This window comes from Haliotis rubra, unplaced genomic scaffold (assembly GCF_003918875.1).
Source record: "Haliotis rubra isolate DU_JTF1 unplaced genomic scaffold, ASM391887v1 Scf468, whole genome shotgun sequence".
In the NCBI taxonomy this organism is placed as follows: Eukaryota; Metazoa; Mollusca; class Gastropoda; order Lepetellida; family Haliotidae; genus Haliotis; species Haliotis rubra.
This window is the reverse complement of record NW_025767155.1, coordinates 335086-351810: the sequence shown is the minus strand read 5'-3', so window position 1 is coordinate 351810 and position 16725 is coordinate 335086. Positions and strand designations below refer to the sequence as shown.

Below are 16725 nucleotides of genomic sequence, written 5' to 3'. Positions count from 1 at the left end.
ATCCATGAATAGTGACAGGTTTGTCAACAGTCAGTTTGATAACAGGTTGCGCTATCAGTGTGTTTCACATCTTACACATCACACTCTGACCTAGTCTGCCATACAGACCTTGAAACAAATACTGTATATTCAAGAAAGCCCATAAAAGTATAGATTCCCACAGTTTCTGAAAAAGAAGAAAGTATCTGGTCTCATTTTCATTATATTTTATGATTTTTTTATGAACATTTTTTCTGTAAAATATGTTCATTTCAGAGACTAGATGTTAGTCTTACTCTGACCCACATAATTTGCGTTATTGATGTGTAATACACGGACAACGTGGATATTTGTATATCTTCAAAGGAAATACAATAATATTCACGATGGTCGGTTTATACACACCTATCTTTCCGATGTGGTCAAGATCGTTAGATACTTGACACGTCAGAACATTATCACAAATAACTGATGATGACGTCATCCTAAGATGCTGACGTCACTAAATGCAGTGAGTGAATATTGTTTATTGTCATAGTTTGTCTGACTGACGGGTTGTGCAGGTGTTCGTGCAGTTGACTTTTAAACCTTGACTATAATAAAATTTGAAGTCTTGAAACTGTAAAATTTGCGGAAAATGTCTTCACTGAGATTGTTGACATGTGCACTCAAGCGGCAATGCTACAGATGAAGTCTGTTGATTGTTTCTCTATTGCCAACCCTCCGATACTGCTATTTCTAGTGTGGAAAGCGCACGTAAAATATTTCCCAATTCTCCAGTCAGCACAAAATGGAACCTAGCTGATGACAAAATGTGGAAAATGTGTTTGGGGCATATTTGATTCATTGTTCTGTCTAGGTATCTTTGATTCATTGTTCTGTCTATGTATCTTTGATTCATTGTTCTTTGATTCATTGTTCTGCCTATGTATCTTTGATTCATTGTTCTGCCTATGTATCTTTGATTCATTGTTCTGTCTATGTATCTTTGATTCATTGTTCTGTCTATGTATCTTTGATTCATTGTTCTGTCTATGTATCTTTGATTCATTGTTCTGTCTATGTATCTTTGATTCATTCTTTTGTTCTGCCTATGTATCTTTGATTCATTGTTCTGCCTATGTATCTTTGACTCATTGTTCTGCCCTATATGTATCTTTGATTCATTGTTCTGTCTATGTATCTTTGATTCATTGTTCTGTCTATGTATCTTTGATTCATTGTTTCTATGTGTCTTTGATTCATTGTTCTATGTATCTTTGATTCATTGTTCTGTCTATGTATCTTTGATTCATTGTTCTGTCTATGTATCTTTGATTCATTGTTCTGTCTATGTATCTTTGATTCATTGTTCTATGTATCTTTGATTCATTGTTCTATGTATCTTTGATTCATTGTTCTGTCTATGTATCTTTGATTCATTGTTCTATGTATATTTGATTCATTGTTCTGTCTATGTATCTTTGATTCATTGATTGTCTATTTGATTCATCTTTGTCTATGCACCCACCACCCCCACCCCCCCGATCCGCCTATGGATATATTGTCGCCCTCTATATAAAGGACAATATATCTTCACCACTCGTTAAGGTAATTGCTGTTCCGACATGCCGGTTTATCTGTGGAGTCAAGGCTTTGATATTTTCCTAGCTCAAATAACAGAGGTCTCAGCGACAAATGCTGGAACAGGGTTGGGTGTGCAGGAACACTGGCAGCAACTGAGTGAGTTACAAGGTAGCTGTTATCGAGATTTCACTTGTATCTCCTAGTGTCGGCGTCACTTGAGACGAGAATCCGAAGACATGGAACTGCAACGTTGGTGCGACGCTCGGATACAGGTTTGGTGTGGACAAACGAAGAGACCATGATTTCAAGCTCGCCTTAGAGACGCAACTCTGCACACTAAATTGCCGCTCCTTAGACGATCAGGCCCTGTGTAGCTCAATACATGTATACAACTCTCTCTCTCGCTCAATCTATATTACCCATAAAAACATATTAGACTCACTTGTGTAAATGTAGCCACTTACTTCAGTCAACTGTTCTGAACTAGATTTTGCAAAATATTCCATACTGTTTAAAGGTACTGTTTACATATGAACTGATGTATTGTACAACAAATTCGTAACGTTGAAACAGTTATTGTAATAGGTTCAATAAATGATGAAACTCAGTGAAAATTGGAAAACTCTAAACAAAGCTTTACACCAAACACAGCTGTTCACATGCACGATATTTGCACATGCATTTCAGCAATATGTGATGCATGATCCTCATGCAATTCATCTGCATAAGGTTTGCAGTTGGTTCCCCAAGTTAATGGAGAAAGTCATCTTCGATGTAACCATATATATATGCATAACATAAATATAGTGAGTGCTTAAGGTGAGTCGAAACTTTTGATGGGTAGTATACATGTATCTCTATGTGTGTTGAACTCGACAGGGTTAAATCAAATAGGTGTGTTCTTATAATGTCTGTTATAGAAAATCAGACTGAAGGTGCACACCACCCTCGACAGTTCTCTGTACTGGTTATAATCAAGAGCTCTCTGCCAAAATGATAACTTCAAGTAGTTCGTTTCTTTATATTCTATTCTAAGGTAAAATACACCCTTTTCATTAGATTATGTCATGTCTGTGACAGGTTAACTGGAATCATATAACGACATTAGGGCTTCTTTTGGGTATAATCAAATCCACTTTCTGGTCTTCGGTCAATATCCATTGTTTTCTTTGCTTCAGTGCTTGAGTGTGTGTGTGTGTGCGTGCGTGTGCGTTTCAATTTCCACTGTATTATTCACCTGAAGAAGGGTTAAGAATTCACTCCGAAGCTCAGTGTTTAACAAATAAAGAAGTTGATATCTAAAATATCTTCGACTCATGGCCATCACTTCTTTTTAATATAATTTCTTTAGTATATAAGGACACGTTTGAGATTTAGCTTTCCGAAGGGGTCTCGCGTCATGTACGATGCGAAGGAAATGTTGACAAGTCCGGTTTGATAAATTGCACAGAACAGCCTAGCTATCGCCATTCCTTTTTGACTGGCTGAGTATGGTTTTACGCCGTTTTGAGCAATACTCCAGCAATATCACGGCGGGGACAATCTGTCATCTTTGGTGAGGTGAAATTGGGTTTTACGTCGTGCTTGAGAATATTTCGCTCATATGACGACGTGCATGCGTGTGTATGTGTATGTGCGGCTGCTTGTACTAGTCCAGACTTAAGCTGGTTTTTTATAGTGCTACCATGCCACTGAGAAGCATGAATACCCCACTCAGACACCATGCTGACTCCGAGTGAAGCATGATGCCGAGCGCCAGGCAGGGACCAACAAGTGTTGGGAATTGGTTGAAATCTCACAGATGATTGCTTCATTACCTACGAACAATTATACTGCGTCATTTTTCAGATTTTCCTATCCAGGCCAGAAAAGTATAACATGTTGCCAGTCCTGATGACTAATATATCATGAACATAAACTTTGTACCCATTAATGCCGAGCATTAATGCCAGGCAGGGACCAACAAGTACCATATTTTAACGTCTTTTTGAATGACGCGGTCAGGGATCGAACCCGCGACTTTCCGCTCCCCGGGCGGACGCTCTAACCACTACACCACGGAGGCGGTCTGTCATCTTTGGAATAGCGATACGGTTATCATTGGAATAGTTAAATGTTTATCATTGGAAACATCAAATCGTCATCTTTTGAATAGTCAAATGTATATCCTTGGAAAATCAATTTGCCATCTTTGCAATAGGCAGATGGTTATCACTGGAATAGTCAACAAGAAAACACTCTGAGGACCAAGAATATATGGTCAGTGAATGTGGAAAGTTATCGACTTTCACATATTATTTCCAGGACATAAAAGTCAATATAAGTAGAATCGAACATGGTTGACCTTATTCTGTACGTGTAGTTGTAAGCCTTGTCTTTAAGTGCAGAGCGGTGGATAGCCTAGTGGTTAAAGCGTTGGCTCGTCACGCCGAAGACCCGGGTTCGATTATCCACATGGGTACAATGTATTAAGTCCATTTCTGGTGTAACCCGCCGTGATATTGCTCAAAGCGGCGTAAAACTAAACTCACTCACTCACGGCGGGGAACACCGGAAATGGGCTTCACAAATTGTACCCATGTGGGGAATCGAACCCGGGCCTTCGGCGTGACGAGCGAACGCTTTAACCACTAGGCTACCCCACCGCCCCTCCTTCCTTTCTGAAAGGGTCGATGAAGGTAGATTGTGTTCACCCGGGTTCGAATTTGTGAGCCTTTGGTTTGGGCATTAGAGCAAAATATAACATTTAGCAGTTATTTGTCAGATTTGGGCAAAGTGAAAGCTTCAAATGAGAGATATTACATTTGATATGTTTATCCCCATGTAAAAAGTTAAAAACCCGCGGGCACAGTCAGATGAGCTGGGCGAATCAAGGATTTCAACCCATGGTCAGATGTCGGTATTTGATTACTGGGCCATCTGATGCCTCAACACTGCCAGAGATGGAATTACGTTAAAAATTTTCATCATCTTCCTCAATGCAATTAACCGTCTAATGTTGGGTAGGTGTGTATGGTTTTAAATCGCTTTTAAGACATATCTCAGCAATATATCCACGAGAGACAGCAGAAATTGGCTTTACAGATTATATCCGAGTGGGAATTGAACACTAGCCATCCGAGTGACCGGACTAATGAATCACCACCCTAACCCATGGCTCAGGCAGGGTCCGATGTCACGACGTGAGGTTCTTGATCTTATGACGCAGTGTGCGCATAATGTAATTAAATGCATTCCTAGTGTTCGTTTTTCATGGTTTCCAGAAAATAAAGTCTACTGGTGCACTTCAAGTGGTTGTATCAAATATGTCTACTGTATATCAATACAACCTTTTGACAATCCAATCATTTGACTTGATCAGACCAGGGCTAATGTCTTAGCGCTACGAACGCTCTGTGGATTGGGGTCCAGTAGAGTTTTGACAGTACAGTGAACAAATACCAGGGAAAATTCATATTTGGTGTGATGCACCTATTTTTCATGTAAAATATGTTTCTTCATACGGTTTTATCTGTTGTTATTGATCACTACACAAGAAAAGTAACCTGGTTTCGGCGCATTTCCTGGTGTTGAAGTGTTCTTGCGCGTTAAGTGAACTCGAATTGGTGGGTTATCTCCCTTTGACCAGAAACCTAGCTGTTAATGGTGACGATTTTCAAAACGTACACAGGAAGCATGGTTATCTTAAACTATGTGCAAATACACTCAAATCACCTGGCCCTGAATCCGTCTTTGAGATGTGAAACGGTGGGATGACAGTTTGCACAGAAACACCATAAACAGCAGCATGGAAGCGTGTACAATTTCAGCTAATGTAGCATGTGTGAAAAACATGTTAGTTTTATTTGGAAACAAAGTGAAGAATGTGCCCCTCCTTGTTGGGTTGGCTTACCTACCTCTTCTACTATTTTTTGTTGTTGCAAATATATTCGTTGATCTTTTTGTATGTTGTCTACATGCCAGCAAACATTAAATAATGGAATCTGGATTGAAATCCAGTGATTGATATTCTGAGCAGAAATCCACTGTCTGGGCACTCAACCAAATTGATCTGAACACCTGATCATGTTTAAATAACTGCAGACCTAGTCTAACCCTGAATCTTTGTAAAGGCTCTTTAGTCACAGCAAATAGAAATTTGATTTAGACCTGCATTAAATGTGTGTGGAGACATTTGGAATAAATGCAATGTTTCCATCTAGAGTGAGTGAGTATGACTTTACCCCACTCTTAGCAATATTCCAGGAACATTACAGTGGGGAACACCAAAATGGGCTTCACATTGTACCCATGTAGGGAATCAAACTTAGGCCTTCGGCATGACAAGCAAATGTTTTAACCATTAGGCTAACCACCGCTCCATTTCCATCTATAACCACTGCATGTGCGTGATCCTGTTTCCCGAACTGATCTTTTTGACAGTCATTGCACAAAGATGGCATTGTGGAACGACCCTGAACAATAAATGGTGTTTGGTCTCCAACTTCATCTATTTTACTGTTGTTACTATCTCAAACAAAAAAGCCTGATTTTCAGGTCAAACAATCACTTGTTTCTAAAGTCAACTATGCTATCCATCAATAGTGTTTTGAATTCCATATGATGTTATCAATTGAAGACAAGACCGAAATGTCTAGATTCAGTATGGTGCCTTCAGTAGATTTCCTTTGAATAAACTTAGCAGTGTTCAAATAGCAAAGTGAGTAGATGGGTACATCAATAGTTTCTGACAACTAATGGTATTGTACTTACTTCACTGAAAATGCTTCAAATTTGACCAGGGGGAGGATTCTAAACTAACCAGATTAACCCTGGGTCCCGTTCCGCAAAACAAATTAGGTTCTGTACATTACTTCCTCAAGTCACAAGAACACTGGTGCCAAAGTAGATTTGTAGAACTGGCCTTTGCCCTTATCTACAAAGCAATATGAGCGAGGAATGTGTTAAGTCTTTTAAAGAATAGGAGGACCGAGTCTTGTTCCAGACAGCAGTCTGAAAACTGATTATGGTCTGAGGTACATACGAAATATGCATGTCCTTAGCCACAATAAACTAAATAGAAGGATCTTGTTCACATGTTTCTTGTGGCTAGTGAGGACATATGGGCAGTAATTTCAATGTTTAACATGTGGGTCTTATTTTTGATTCAGTATGACAGATGTTCATTTCCCACCTTCTGTTTGCCATTGTGATATATATGTCTGAACTAGGGACAGTGTTGATGTTCAGGGAGTTCAGTCACATGTAACATACCTGTCTGGTGATTAACATACACTGACTGACTGACTGAGTATGGTTTTACGCCGTTTTTAGCAATATTTCAGCAATATCACGGCGGGGGACACCAGAAATGGGCTTAACACATTGTACCCATGTGGGGAATCAAACCCGGGCCTTCGGCGTGACGAGCTAACGCTTTAACCACTAGGCTACCCCACCGCCCCTGATTAACATACAGTCAGAGAAGGCAATGCTCAGATAGTCATCTGGAATGAATCTTGCTCCAATATATATCAAATCTGGTTCTCCAAGTGAATTCAGCTCATGTTCAAAGGGATATTATGTATTGGATTATATTGGATTTTGTTGAGATTTGAATGTCTTCACATGATTTGAATGTTCAGGTGTTGGAATGTGTCTGTATGTAATACCTGTGTATGAATGAAAATCTGTTATGTTTGATAATGCATGTGCATTCATAATGTCTGAAGCAACAAGTTAATGGCTATTACATCTATATCTCCCATTCACGGCCACCAGCAAACACATCAAACCTGGTGTTTCAGCAATTACTTCTTGGCCGTTTGGATTCTTTAATCAGAAACATCACCCCATAATTTCGATTAATGAGGCAATACAAATCTAGATACGTTTTGGCATGTTTTTACTATATTACACTTTTGTTGCAAATTACCATAGTAATGTTTAAAGTTAAAACTATTACATTATATTAATTAGAATTGCAGATTCCACAAGTTTCCATAATGGTACACATACTGCTGATGAAAAATAAATGTATCATCAATTTTCATTTGTCAAACAGATTACCTATTCATTCATTTAGTGAATTTCTCACCTACTTTTTTGATATGTATTTTTATTTAAATCAACTATTTTGTGTGTGAGGATGTTTTGGAAACAATTTGCCTAATATTTTCAAAGATTACTGCATTTTGCTATGTTTACTGAGCCTGTCTTCATTGTCAGCCAACAGAACCATGTACACATATTTTGGTAAGTCAATAAAGTTAGTGTATTCTGAAGAATTTAAGGTTTTCAGAATCCCCTCTCCCTATCTACTTTGGGTTCAGCAAATCTATAAATAAAAACAGTGTAATGTTATCTTTAATTGAACATCTGTAAAAGTTTGAATAGGAGAAAAAAAACCAAATGAGAACATACAAAAACTGCATCTCAGGCAATGACCTCTGTTTACCCTACAGTTTGCTGTAAAAGCAATCAAGCTATCCAGTCAGCACAAATTGCTGTTTTTGTGAGTGGTAAAATAAAAAGTGGTCATCAATTATTTCCCCTCATGTTGCTTGTCCCTGAGAACACAGAACGAGACTGACACATACTTTCCTTTTTGTGTTTAGGGTGAATAAACCACCAAGCTATTTATAGTCTGATTAACAGGAACTGATTTTAGTCCCCATACAATCAATAACATCAACACAATTCAGTTTCCTTCTGCTGTAATAACTACGTTTTTAAACATAAAAGTTCAATTTCAATTTGGGACAAAACTGTATATTTTAGTCTTCAATTTAACAATTACTTTACACATGTCAGAAAGTTTTGACAGTTGTACCTTATTTTTTTATTAAAACAAACTATATTTTCTGTGTACATTCCACATACAAATAGAGGCTTTTTGGAAAAACGGTCTTGATATTATAAAAGTTCAATTTCAATTAGGGACAAAACTGTATATTTTAGTCTTCAATTTAACAATTACTTTACACATGTCAGAAAGTTTTGACAGTTGTACCTTATTTTTTTTTATTAAAACAAACTATATTTTCTGTGTACATTCCACATACAAATAGAGGCCTTTTTGGAAAAACGGTCTTGATATTATAAAAGTTCAATTTCAATTAGGGACAAAACTGTATATTTTAGTCTTCAATTTAACAATTACTTTACACATGTCAGAAAGTTTTGACAGTTGTACCTTATTTTTTTTTATTAAAACAAACTATATTTTCTGTTTACATTCCACATACAAATAGAGGCCTTTTTGGAAAAAACGGTCTTAATATTAGGATACGTTGCACCTTCAATTTTGGATCAGTTGGATCGTATCAAAGTGTTCACAAACACCTTTTGAAATGATTACATATTTTTCAACAAACACTGACTTCAAAACCTGAAATATATTTTTTCTAGTTAGTAGCAATACTGATAACGTCCGTTTATGGCACCAAGGGCAGTGGCCTGTCAGGTGATGATGTCTGCTGAATGGCAGTGGATAGGGATTCACATCATGCAATGGTGGTATCATGCAGTAACACTCCTTCCTTGCATGGCTGTCTTTACAACCATGACAACAGAAGTAAAATTCACTCACAACACATTGCATACTGCAGCTTATTAACCAACAGTCAAAGTGCTTAACTACATGTTTTCAAATGTTTAAAATGGGTGTTGAAACAAAATATGCACGTAATGAACTTTCATTTATGAAGAAAATAATCCCAATAATATTTTACGAAGAATTTATTTTAGTTCATTTAACAATGGATTTTTTGATGGTAATAATACCACAAGACAGCAATTGGTCTAGCGTTGCTGGTCATATTGTCAAAAGAATTTCAGATCTAATTAATCTGTGACTTCTTACAATCTCCTATAGTCTATTGCAGCTGCAGTATTCAATGGGCAGAGAGCGTTTCATGCAAAATACAATGTATGCTGAAATGCAAAGGGAAGTTACCACATTTCAGAAAATGATGCAGGTTAGTTTTTATGGTTACCATGGAGACATGTATATTAGTCCCCCATTCCCCGCCTCCTCAACATGCACATTGATGGAGAGGCATTCCAACATGCATGCATACACCACAACAAGTCTAGTGATGCTAGTGCTAGATGGTCAGAAAGAACTGTTTATTGCATGAAAAAAGGTGCTATATGAAAGGTCAAAGTGCAGAGAGTATACCAAAGAAAGCCAAGGAGTCATCAGACAAATTACACTACATACACAAAACAGGCAATATGGGCATCGTATTCTACACTTGATTAAAAGCACATTGACAGAACAAACTGTGGCAACATTGTGGCAATATATATATACGTTTTCCACAACTTACTACAGTAAGGTTGATTATTATCCTTATGTCATATTGAACTGTAAAAAAGTTTTCATTGTTTGCACAATAACAAATTCTATAGCTACTACAAATGTACTGCAAGTCTACAAGACAATATTGTGTAATACTATAAATAATGCAAAGAGCCACTATACTATTTTATTCATACAAGTAATGTTATAGTAAGACATAACAAGGACCATGGTGTTAAAAAACCAACACCATGCCACGTGATTTGATTGCAGCCTCGTACAGTAGCACTTATCATGCAAGGTAAACCATATGCCACACACCAATGTCAAGGTCACATAGCAATACACCACAAGATAATCAGACACTTTATATCTCTCCAAGCGATGCAATTTCAAAAACCTTTTCTTTCCAGATTGAGCAGTTGACGTGCACATATTGCCCTTCATTCCAACAAGCAATTCAAGTCAAATGGCCACATTTAACAAAAAAAACATTTTCTGTCTGTACTCCATATTTTGTGGCATACTGCTATCGGTCATCTATCTGAGAAAATAACCTCGTTCGAAGTGAGGCATTATGGAAAATAATAATCTCACACTAGGACAATGTGAATATGACTTCGCACAGTATGTAAACACCATCAACCATTCCATTCACACCTACCCAATCATGTTGGGTAGGACAAAATGCCTTGCATGCGCCCCATGCCATGCCACCATGGAAGAACTATATTGGCGGAGTAATCGCTGCCGCCGTGGAGTTTAGGTAGCAGACTTGACAAGACTTGTTACCATCATGAGGAACATACCCATTTTCATGCACATACACTGACAGGGGTTTTCTGTATTACCTTTAACCCTGTTTGAGGAGGTTACAGGGCAGATTGAAATATCATTTTCACAGGTCAGCAGGAGCAGTCTTTATCCCAAGTTCAAACAATTTACTTACTAAAACCTATGTTGATGTAGGTCCACTTTGAACTGTTTGTACAATCTGGAGTTGCGCCAACATGTGAAAATTGTTATTGCCAACCTGCCCAGGTTTTCAGTATTTGATCTTGTTTTGATTTAGCTCATAACGTCTCAAATGCACATATAATACATAACAAAGTCTTCACAACTAAAACTATTTGGGGCTGAGAGAAAACCAAAGAGTATTTTAACTGGAGATGATGCAAAATGGTGATCAATCAAAAAATTAGGAGGAATTCCAAATCTAGTCATCATCAGTCCTTTACATGATTAACCACAGATTTACACCAACAGGACAATGAACATTTACATGTTACACACACAGATCACATCAGTACACAATTTCTTGATTGATCAAGTAAATAGATTCAACTTTTGATTTTTAATAATTCAATGTTTTAATTGCGTATAATGCGCAAAAACCATATAAATAAATAGTTAAACAGAATTGGCAATAGAAATTCAAACTGTTTTAAAAAACTGAGATTTCAATGTGAAACAATAAATTCAACTTCGAACGATGGCATACAATAAGGCAGATATTAAAACCGGACACACTTTTTCCACAATCAGAATCTGATCAGCAAGTCCTGGGTGAGGGCATTCAGACAGAGTTGCCTACCCTTGATCATGTGGCATCTTGTCATATCCGCAGTGGATCAGTTTTCTGGGTTTTGAATTTAGTGAATAGCAAAGTTTCACAACTAAAACAGCTGACAATTTCAGAGGGAACATTCATATTTCTTGGAAGACTGTAATATAATGCTTGTCAATGCTAGTTTGACAACTCGTGGAAAGTGTATTTCAGTGTTAACATCTACCTCTCATTCAACCAACAGTGCTGACTAAAATATTTTTGAGTTGTCCAACCTTGACTAATCTGTTAATGATCCAGGAAAAGTCAAATGAAAACCCATTTATGAATAATTTCAAAACAAAATGCCTTCTTTCAAAGAAATTTCTTTATTATATTTCAATATATCAACTTGAGATTCTGGGCAGAATTATCCAAGGGCAGACAACCCAAGAATGATGGAACCCCAATCTCCATCATAAATAGTCAATATGTAACATACAGCACTTGATATTCCTCAAAAAGTAATCAAGGCAAGAATGTTTTGGCAAGGAAATGCTTCAGAATAATGTTTGTAATTGAAATTAGACCCAAACTTTTCAATAATGACCTTAACAAAGATTCTCCAGCACCCTGTTACTTGAATTGCAACGAGGAAGAAATATTGGAACCTCAACAAGTATTTTCAATCTTAGCACCAATCTTTTCGTGACAAATTCTTCTCCACTCACTCATACATACATCTCTCATACATTCCTATGGTACAATAACTAATGGGTCTCTGTTACCTTTACGCATCCTTTGCACACTACCACTGATTCTACGTAGACCTGGTAACAAATTTCACAAACCCTCCCTTTTGAAATATTTAAATCACTACAGATAGCCAATTGGCATCTTTGAAGTTTGGTGTTTCACATGATGTTACTACATGAATACTATCACTTTTTGGTAATTCTGGTACTGGCAAAGGGTTGTAAGTGTAACAAAGCCTGGATGTTTACTTACAGAATGAACTACTGATGGTTTCATTGTCGGCAAACCCTGCAATGTTTGGATCACATCGCAACTTTGCCCTTCAACATTTCCAGCTCAAATGTGAAAGTCACATAAAGACAGACACGACACAAGACAAAAGATTAGATAAGGATATAAATAAGATTTGAAGACGTGGACAACTTGTTTTCTGACTTTCACATATGATCCAACTGAAAATGTGTAATGGCCCTTGCAACAATAACAATGCACAAAACAGCACATACATGGGGTAGAAAGTATCGACTAGATAATGGAGTGTAAATGCTACAATACAGAATTTTGACTTACATCTCTAAATGATTAACTACAATTTGTATGAACGGTTTTGTGCATATATTGTTCATAATATATATCACAAAAATAACCATGTGCCCAACCATGGCAGCTCAAGAAATTTCTTGAAATCATGATTTGAAATTGGCTTCACTAAACAACACTACAGACTATATTCTATAAGCAGAACAGGGTCAAGAGCATGGTGGAGAGGATGGGCACACTGTTATAATCATTCTGGGCAGTAAGAAGCTCCAATTACTTGTAGGTCGATATCCTGTGGTAATGCAGGATGATCTATTTTGGCATCGAAGAAGTTTGACGACAAACTATCACTCACCATGAAGCCAATCCCAGCTTCGGGATAATGGTAACTGACTACTGGAACATATCTTTATACAGTGACTTGGTTTCAACATTGCACGATTGTGTTACCTGGTTGGAACACTCTGGCACTGCAAAAACACAGCTGTCTGTGTGTTGGTGCTAGGGGGCACCTGCTAAGTGGGTTCAAATATATGCGCAGATATATATATGAAGCAGCCCATATGGACACAAAGTTTGTCAATGCCAGTACTGGCCCAACTGACGACTATCCGAGAAGTGAAGGTATGAGATGACTATATACTTGTTCACTCCATATTACATGGTCCTATAATACTTGAGATTCATCAACAGATCAGCACTTGAAGTCCCCTTGTCCCAATCTACACCCCACAATGAGTTGTTAAAGATTATTTACACTTAAAAACAGAGTAATGCTCATTAAAATGCTTGAGGCAACAGAAGAACAAGAAGATGTCGGCTAGGTCTATGCACCAGGCTGTGAGTGTAAGACGTGTATCAAAATTTTTGGCAAAGATGAATATGTACAATGTGCGAAGACTAGGATTCAGTGATAATATGAAGTGAACAGCTGAGAACAGGATAATGAAGAACAATGCAGGATTGTCGGAAACAAGGAGGGACTTTTCAACAGTTTTACAAAACTTTCACAACGGATTTCGATTTTGGATTTTTTGTACAACATGTTGAAAGAGCCAAAACTACAATGCAACAGAAAGCAACATCTACAGAAGTTGATAAAGCATGACTGGTGACTTCGCACCCAAATTATATAGGTCTGCATAGGACAGGCTAAAAAATAAAGGTGTCTTTGTTGAAATTGTCCCTCTCTGATGCAACATTTATGGTGAGTATGCATACTTCCGTCAAGCAAGACAACAGCAAACCAAATGACTGGTATTCGTCTGCCATAGCACGTTCAGAATAGCCGAAGCTGACTTCGGGACAGCTGAGTAACACAAGTAGCTCTAACATAGTACAAATAAAATAACAACTTAAGAGGTAAAAGTAGATACATAACATGTACAAATGACTAGATGTGTTTGTTCAAAAATAAAGCTTGCAGTATGAGTATTCTTTACACAGTTCTGGCTCCACTTTCGGTCATTTCTACTTCCATGGTGTGGAGATAACAAGGTTCGAGGTTGTCGCCTACCAGGAACATTGAAAACAGCAAAGCAAGGTTGCCAGCTGAATTGTAACAGCCATTGCACAAGATGTCAAGTTTCAGCATTTGGAAGTCACAGCTCCATCCCCTCTTCAGCCTCTTCTGGTCACTTGACATGTCACATGACATGTACCATGACTAACCTCAGTCCCTGCCATTTTCATGCTTCTTGCAGATGTCCCGAGTTAGTATGGTGCAAACCTTTGGTATCCTCCTCGGTAGACTGTAGCCTGTTGGCAGAAAAGAATGTGTGAGATATTGAGTAAAATTTTCACTTGAAGTCATGCATGTAATCTAGGTAGCAAATACCACCTTATATGATGGATGTTTGTTTTACTTGATACGGGAAGTCAATTCCCAAAATATGACATTTATTACCTCGCGCTGTGCGAAGATATCGGATGTTAGACTAAGGGGCACACCCATCTCAGTTACCTGCTAAAAATAGATTCATATTTTAGATTATTCTAATAATATGGCCAAATAACCCTGGGACATCAATAAAACCCCACTGAGGACACTGAGGAATGAATGAGTCGTTGCTTGTAGGACAGCACACAAGTATGCTTAATCTTACTTGCACAATAAATACCCAAATTTTCATTTCAATCTTGAAATTAGTTGGCCATTATCATGGATCTCTAGCTTTGTAATACAGCTAGAAACAACATTCTACTTCTAAACTAAGCATGCGTAATAGAGAGCACTATCTTCCAATACATTGCAAATGAAACAATGCACTGTCACTGTACATGTTGTAAAAGTGAAATTAAGAACTAGCTAAGAATACACATAAATATGAAATATGTTTTTTACTATTGTGGCTTGTGCACATCAGCAGATGACCGAATTGAAATAATAATGGTAACAAATAATAGAACAGAAAATGAAATACAAACAAACACAAGCACGACAGAACTCTAACAATACCGTCCACATTTGCAACAATGACATGACTTGAATACTGATGCACAATTACTGATAATAACGGAACCTTTTATAAACTACGAACCAAAGCTACAAAAGCCGCATATAAACTTACGCCATATCCGGTGACAGGGCCAATACCATGTCCGAGGTAGGGGTCAGCGGCATACTCTCTTCCGTAACTGAAAACGTTGTGATGGATTACTTTTATGAGATGTTAATATAACAATTGTATTTTTGTCAACTGTAACTGAGATTTTCTGTGGGTTTCTTAAAAAATCTTTGCAAACATTACATTTTTAGTCATATTACTGAAATGCAGCAGAAGCCTCTATCCCTACCCAATAAGTCACAAGACTATACATGAGGCTACATCAGTCTGGTACTTAAACCTTAACTTCTAGCTAAAAGATGTAGTCTTGCTGATGTCACTAGAACTTCCTTATCAACCAGTCACTGGCTGGCAGACTATTAATTTCAAAAAATGAAAACCAGAGATCAGTCTGTAGAAGACAATTTTTTTATGAAAGATCCAAGACAAGTTTTGAGCACTATTTAATGTCAGCATTTGATTCTGGGGGGAGAGAGTGGGGAGTTTTTACCCTGCAGGGTATGTTGCGGCTGTGGCGACAGCTGGAATTGCATATCTGGTGGCAGCTCCTGGATACCCTGCAGCCGCCGCGTATGGCTGAGTAGTCACCAACTGTAACACAACACACACAACATCAAATACTATTCACCATGTCTTCCATAAAACAGTACCACTTCCTGTTTCACATCATCTGAGACTGACGTGTTAACCTAAAAACACATATAAACTGTTTTAAAATTTCCTGCTTTTGTTTGAAAGACATAAAGGAATAGCGCAGAATGTGAAAATAAAACCCCACTATATGAAGTTTCCATAAATTAACATTCTTGCATACCTCCTTGGAAATATCAAGGTTTAAACAAATACCATGTTTGGTTTGAAAACCATACTACATCCAGTGAAGAAAGGTGATTAGTGAAGCTAAACACAGCTCTGAGATGAAAAGAACCACTTTGTGATCAATGGAAAGACTTCAACCAGATGTCTTTAAATGCTATGTTCCCATGAACCAAGGCATGTCCACACAAGAAAGAAGAACTTGGTATTTCAGTGTATGACAACTGTATGTCCACAATCAACTTGCACCTGGCAGGCCAGACTCATGCCCAACCAATCAGACTGACTGACTGGGTTTTGTTTTACGCCGCTTTTAGCAATATTCCAGCAACATCACGGCGGGGAACCCCAGAAATGGGCTTCACACATTGTACCCTTGTGCGGATTCGAATCTGGGTCTTCGACGTGACGAGCCAACGCTTTAACCACTAGGCTAACCAACCGCCCCTCCAACCAATCAGAACCCAGTGTTAGTAGACCAAGGATCTCAATATTCATCTACTGATCATTTGAATAACTCATTTTCTCAATTTCTATGGTTTGTTGTTTCCATGACGATGAGTACCTGATATCTGGCCGTTGCAGCATCATACGTAGCAAGGAAAGGGTCTTGGTACACTCCACTGAAACATAATTGCATATCTTAAGAACCCCATCACTCCGACATCATA

At 37.8% G+C, this 16725-nt stretch overlaps 1 protein-coding gene across 18 annotated transcripts in view; it reads right to left on the bottom strand.

Moving 5' to 3' along the window:
* Positions 1 to 12252: 12252 nt before the first annotated feature.
* The window catches only part of LOC124290509 (RNA binding protein fox-1 homolog 1-like), a 97023-nt gene continuing 92550 nt past the window's right edge, over positions 12253 to 16725 (bottom strand). For 15 of the 18 annotated variants that reach the window (XM_046727229.1, XM_046727232.1, XM_046727231.1 and 12 more), the window contains exons 8-12: positions 16620 to 16677; positions 15729 to 15829; positions 15242 to 15308; positions 14578 to 14637; positions 12253 to 14429 (exon numbers count right to left, since the gene is read on the bottom strand). In XM_046727229.1, the coding sequence (XP_046583185.1) occupies positions 14385 to 14429; positions 14578 to 14637; positions 15242 to 15308; positions 15729 to 15829; positions 16620 to 16677 (331 nt within the window). In that variant the 3' untranslated portion in view covers positions 12253 to 14384. The remainder of the gene's footprint in view (positions 14430 to 14577; positions 14638 to 15241; positions 15309 to 15728; positions 15830 to 16619; positions 16678 to 16725) is intronic. The other 3 variants (XM_046727233.1, XM_046727234.1, XM_046727230.1) reach the window with 2 other exon arrangements.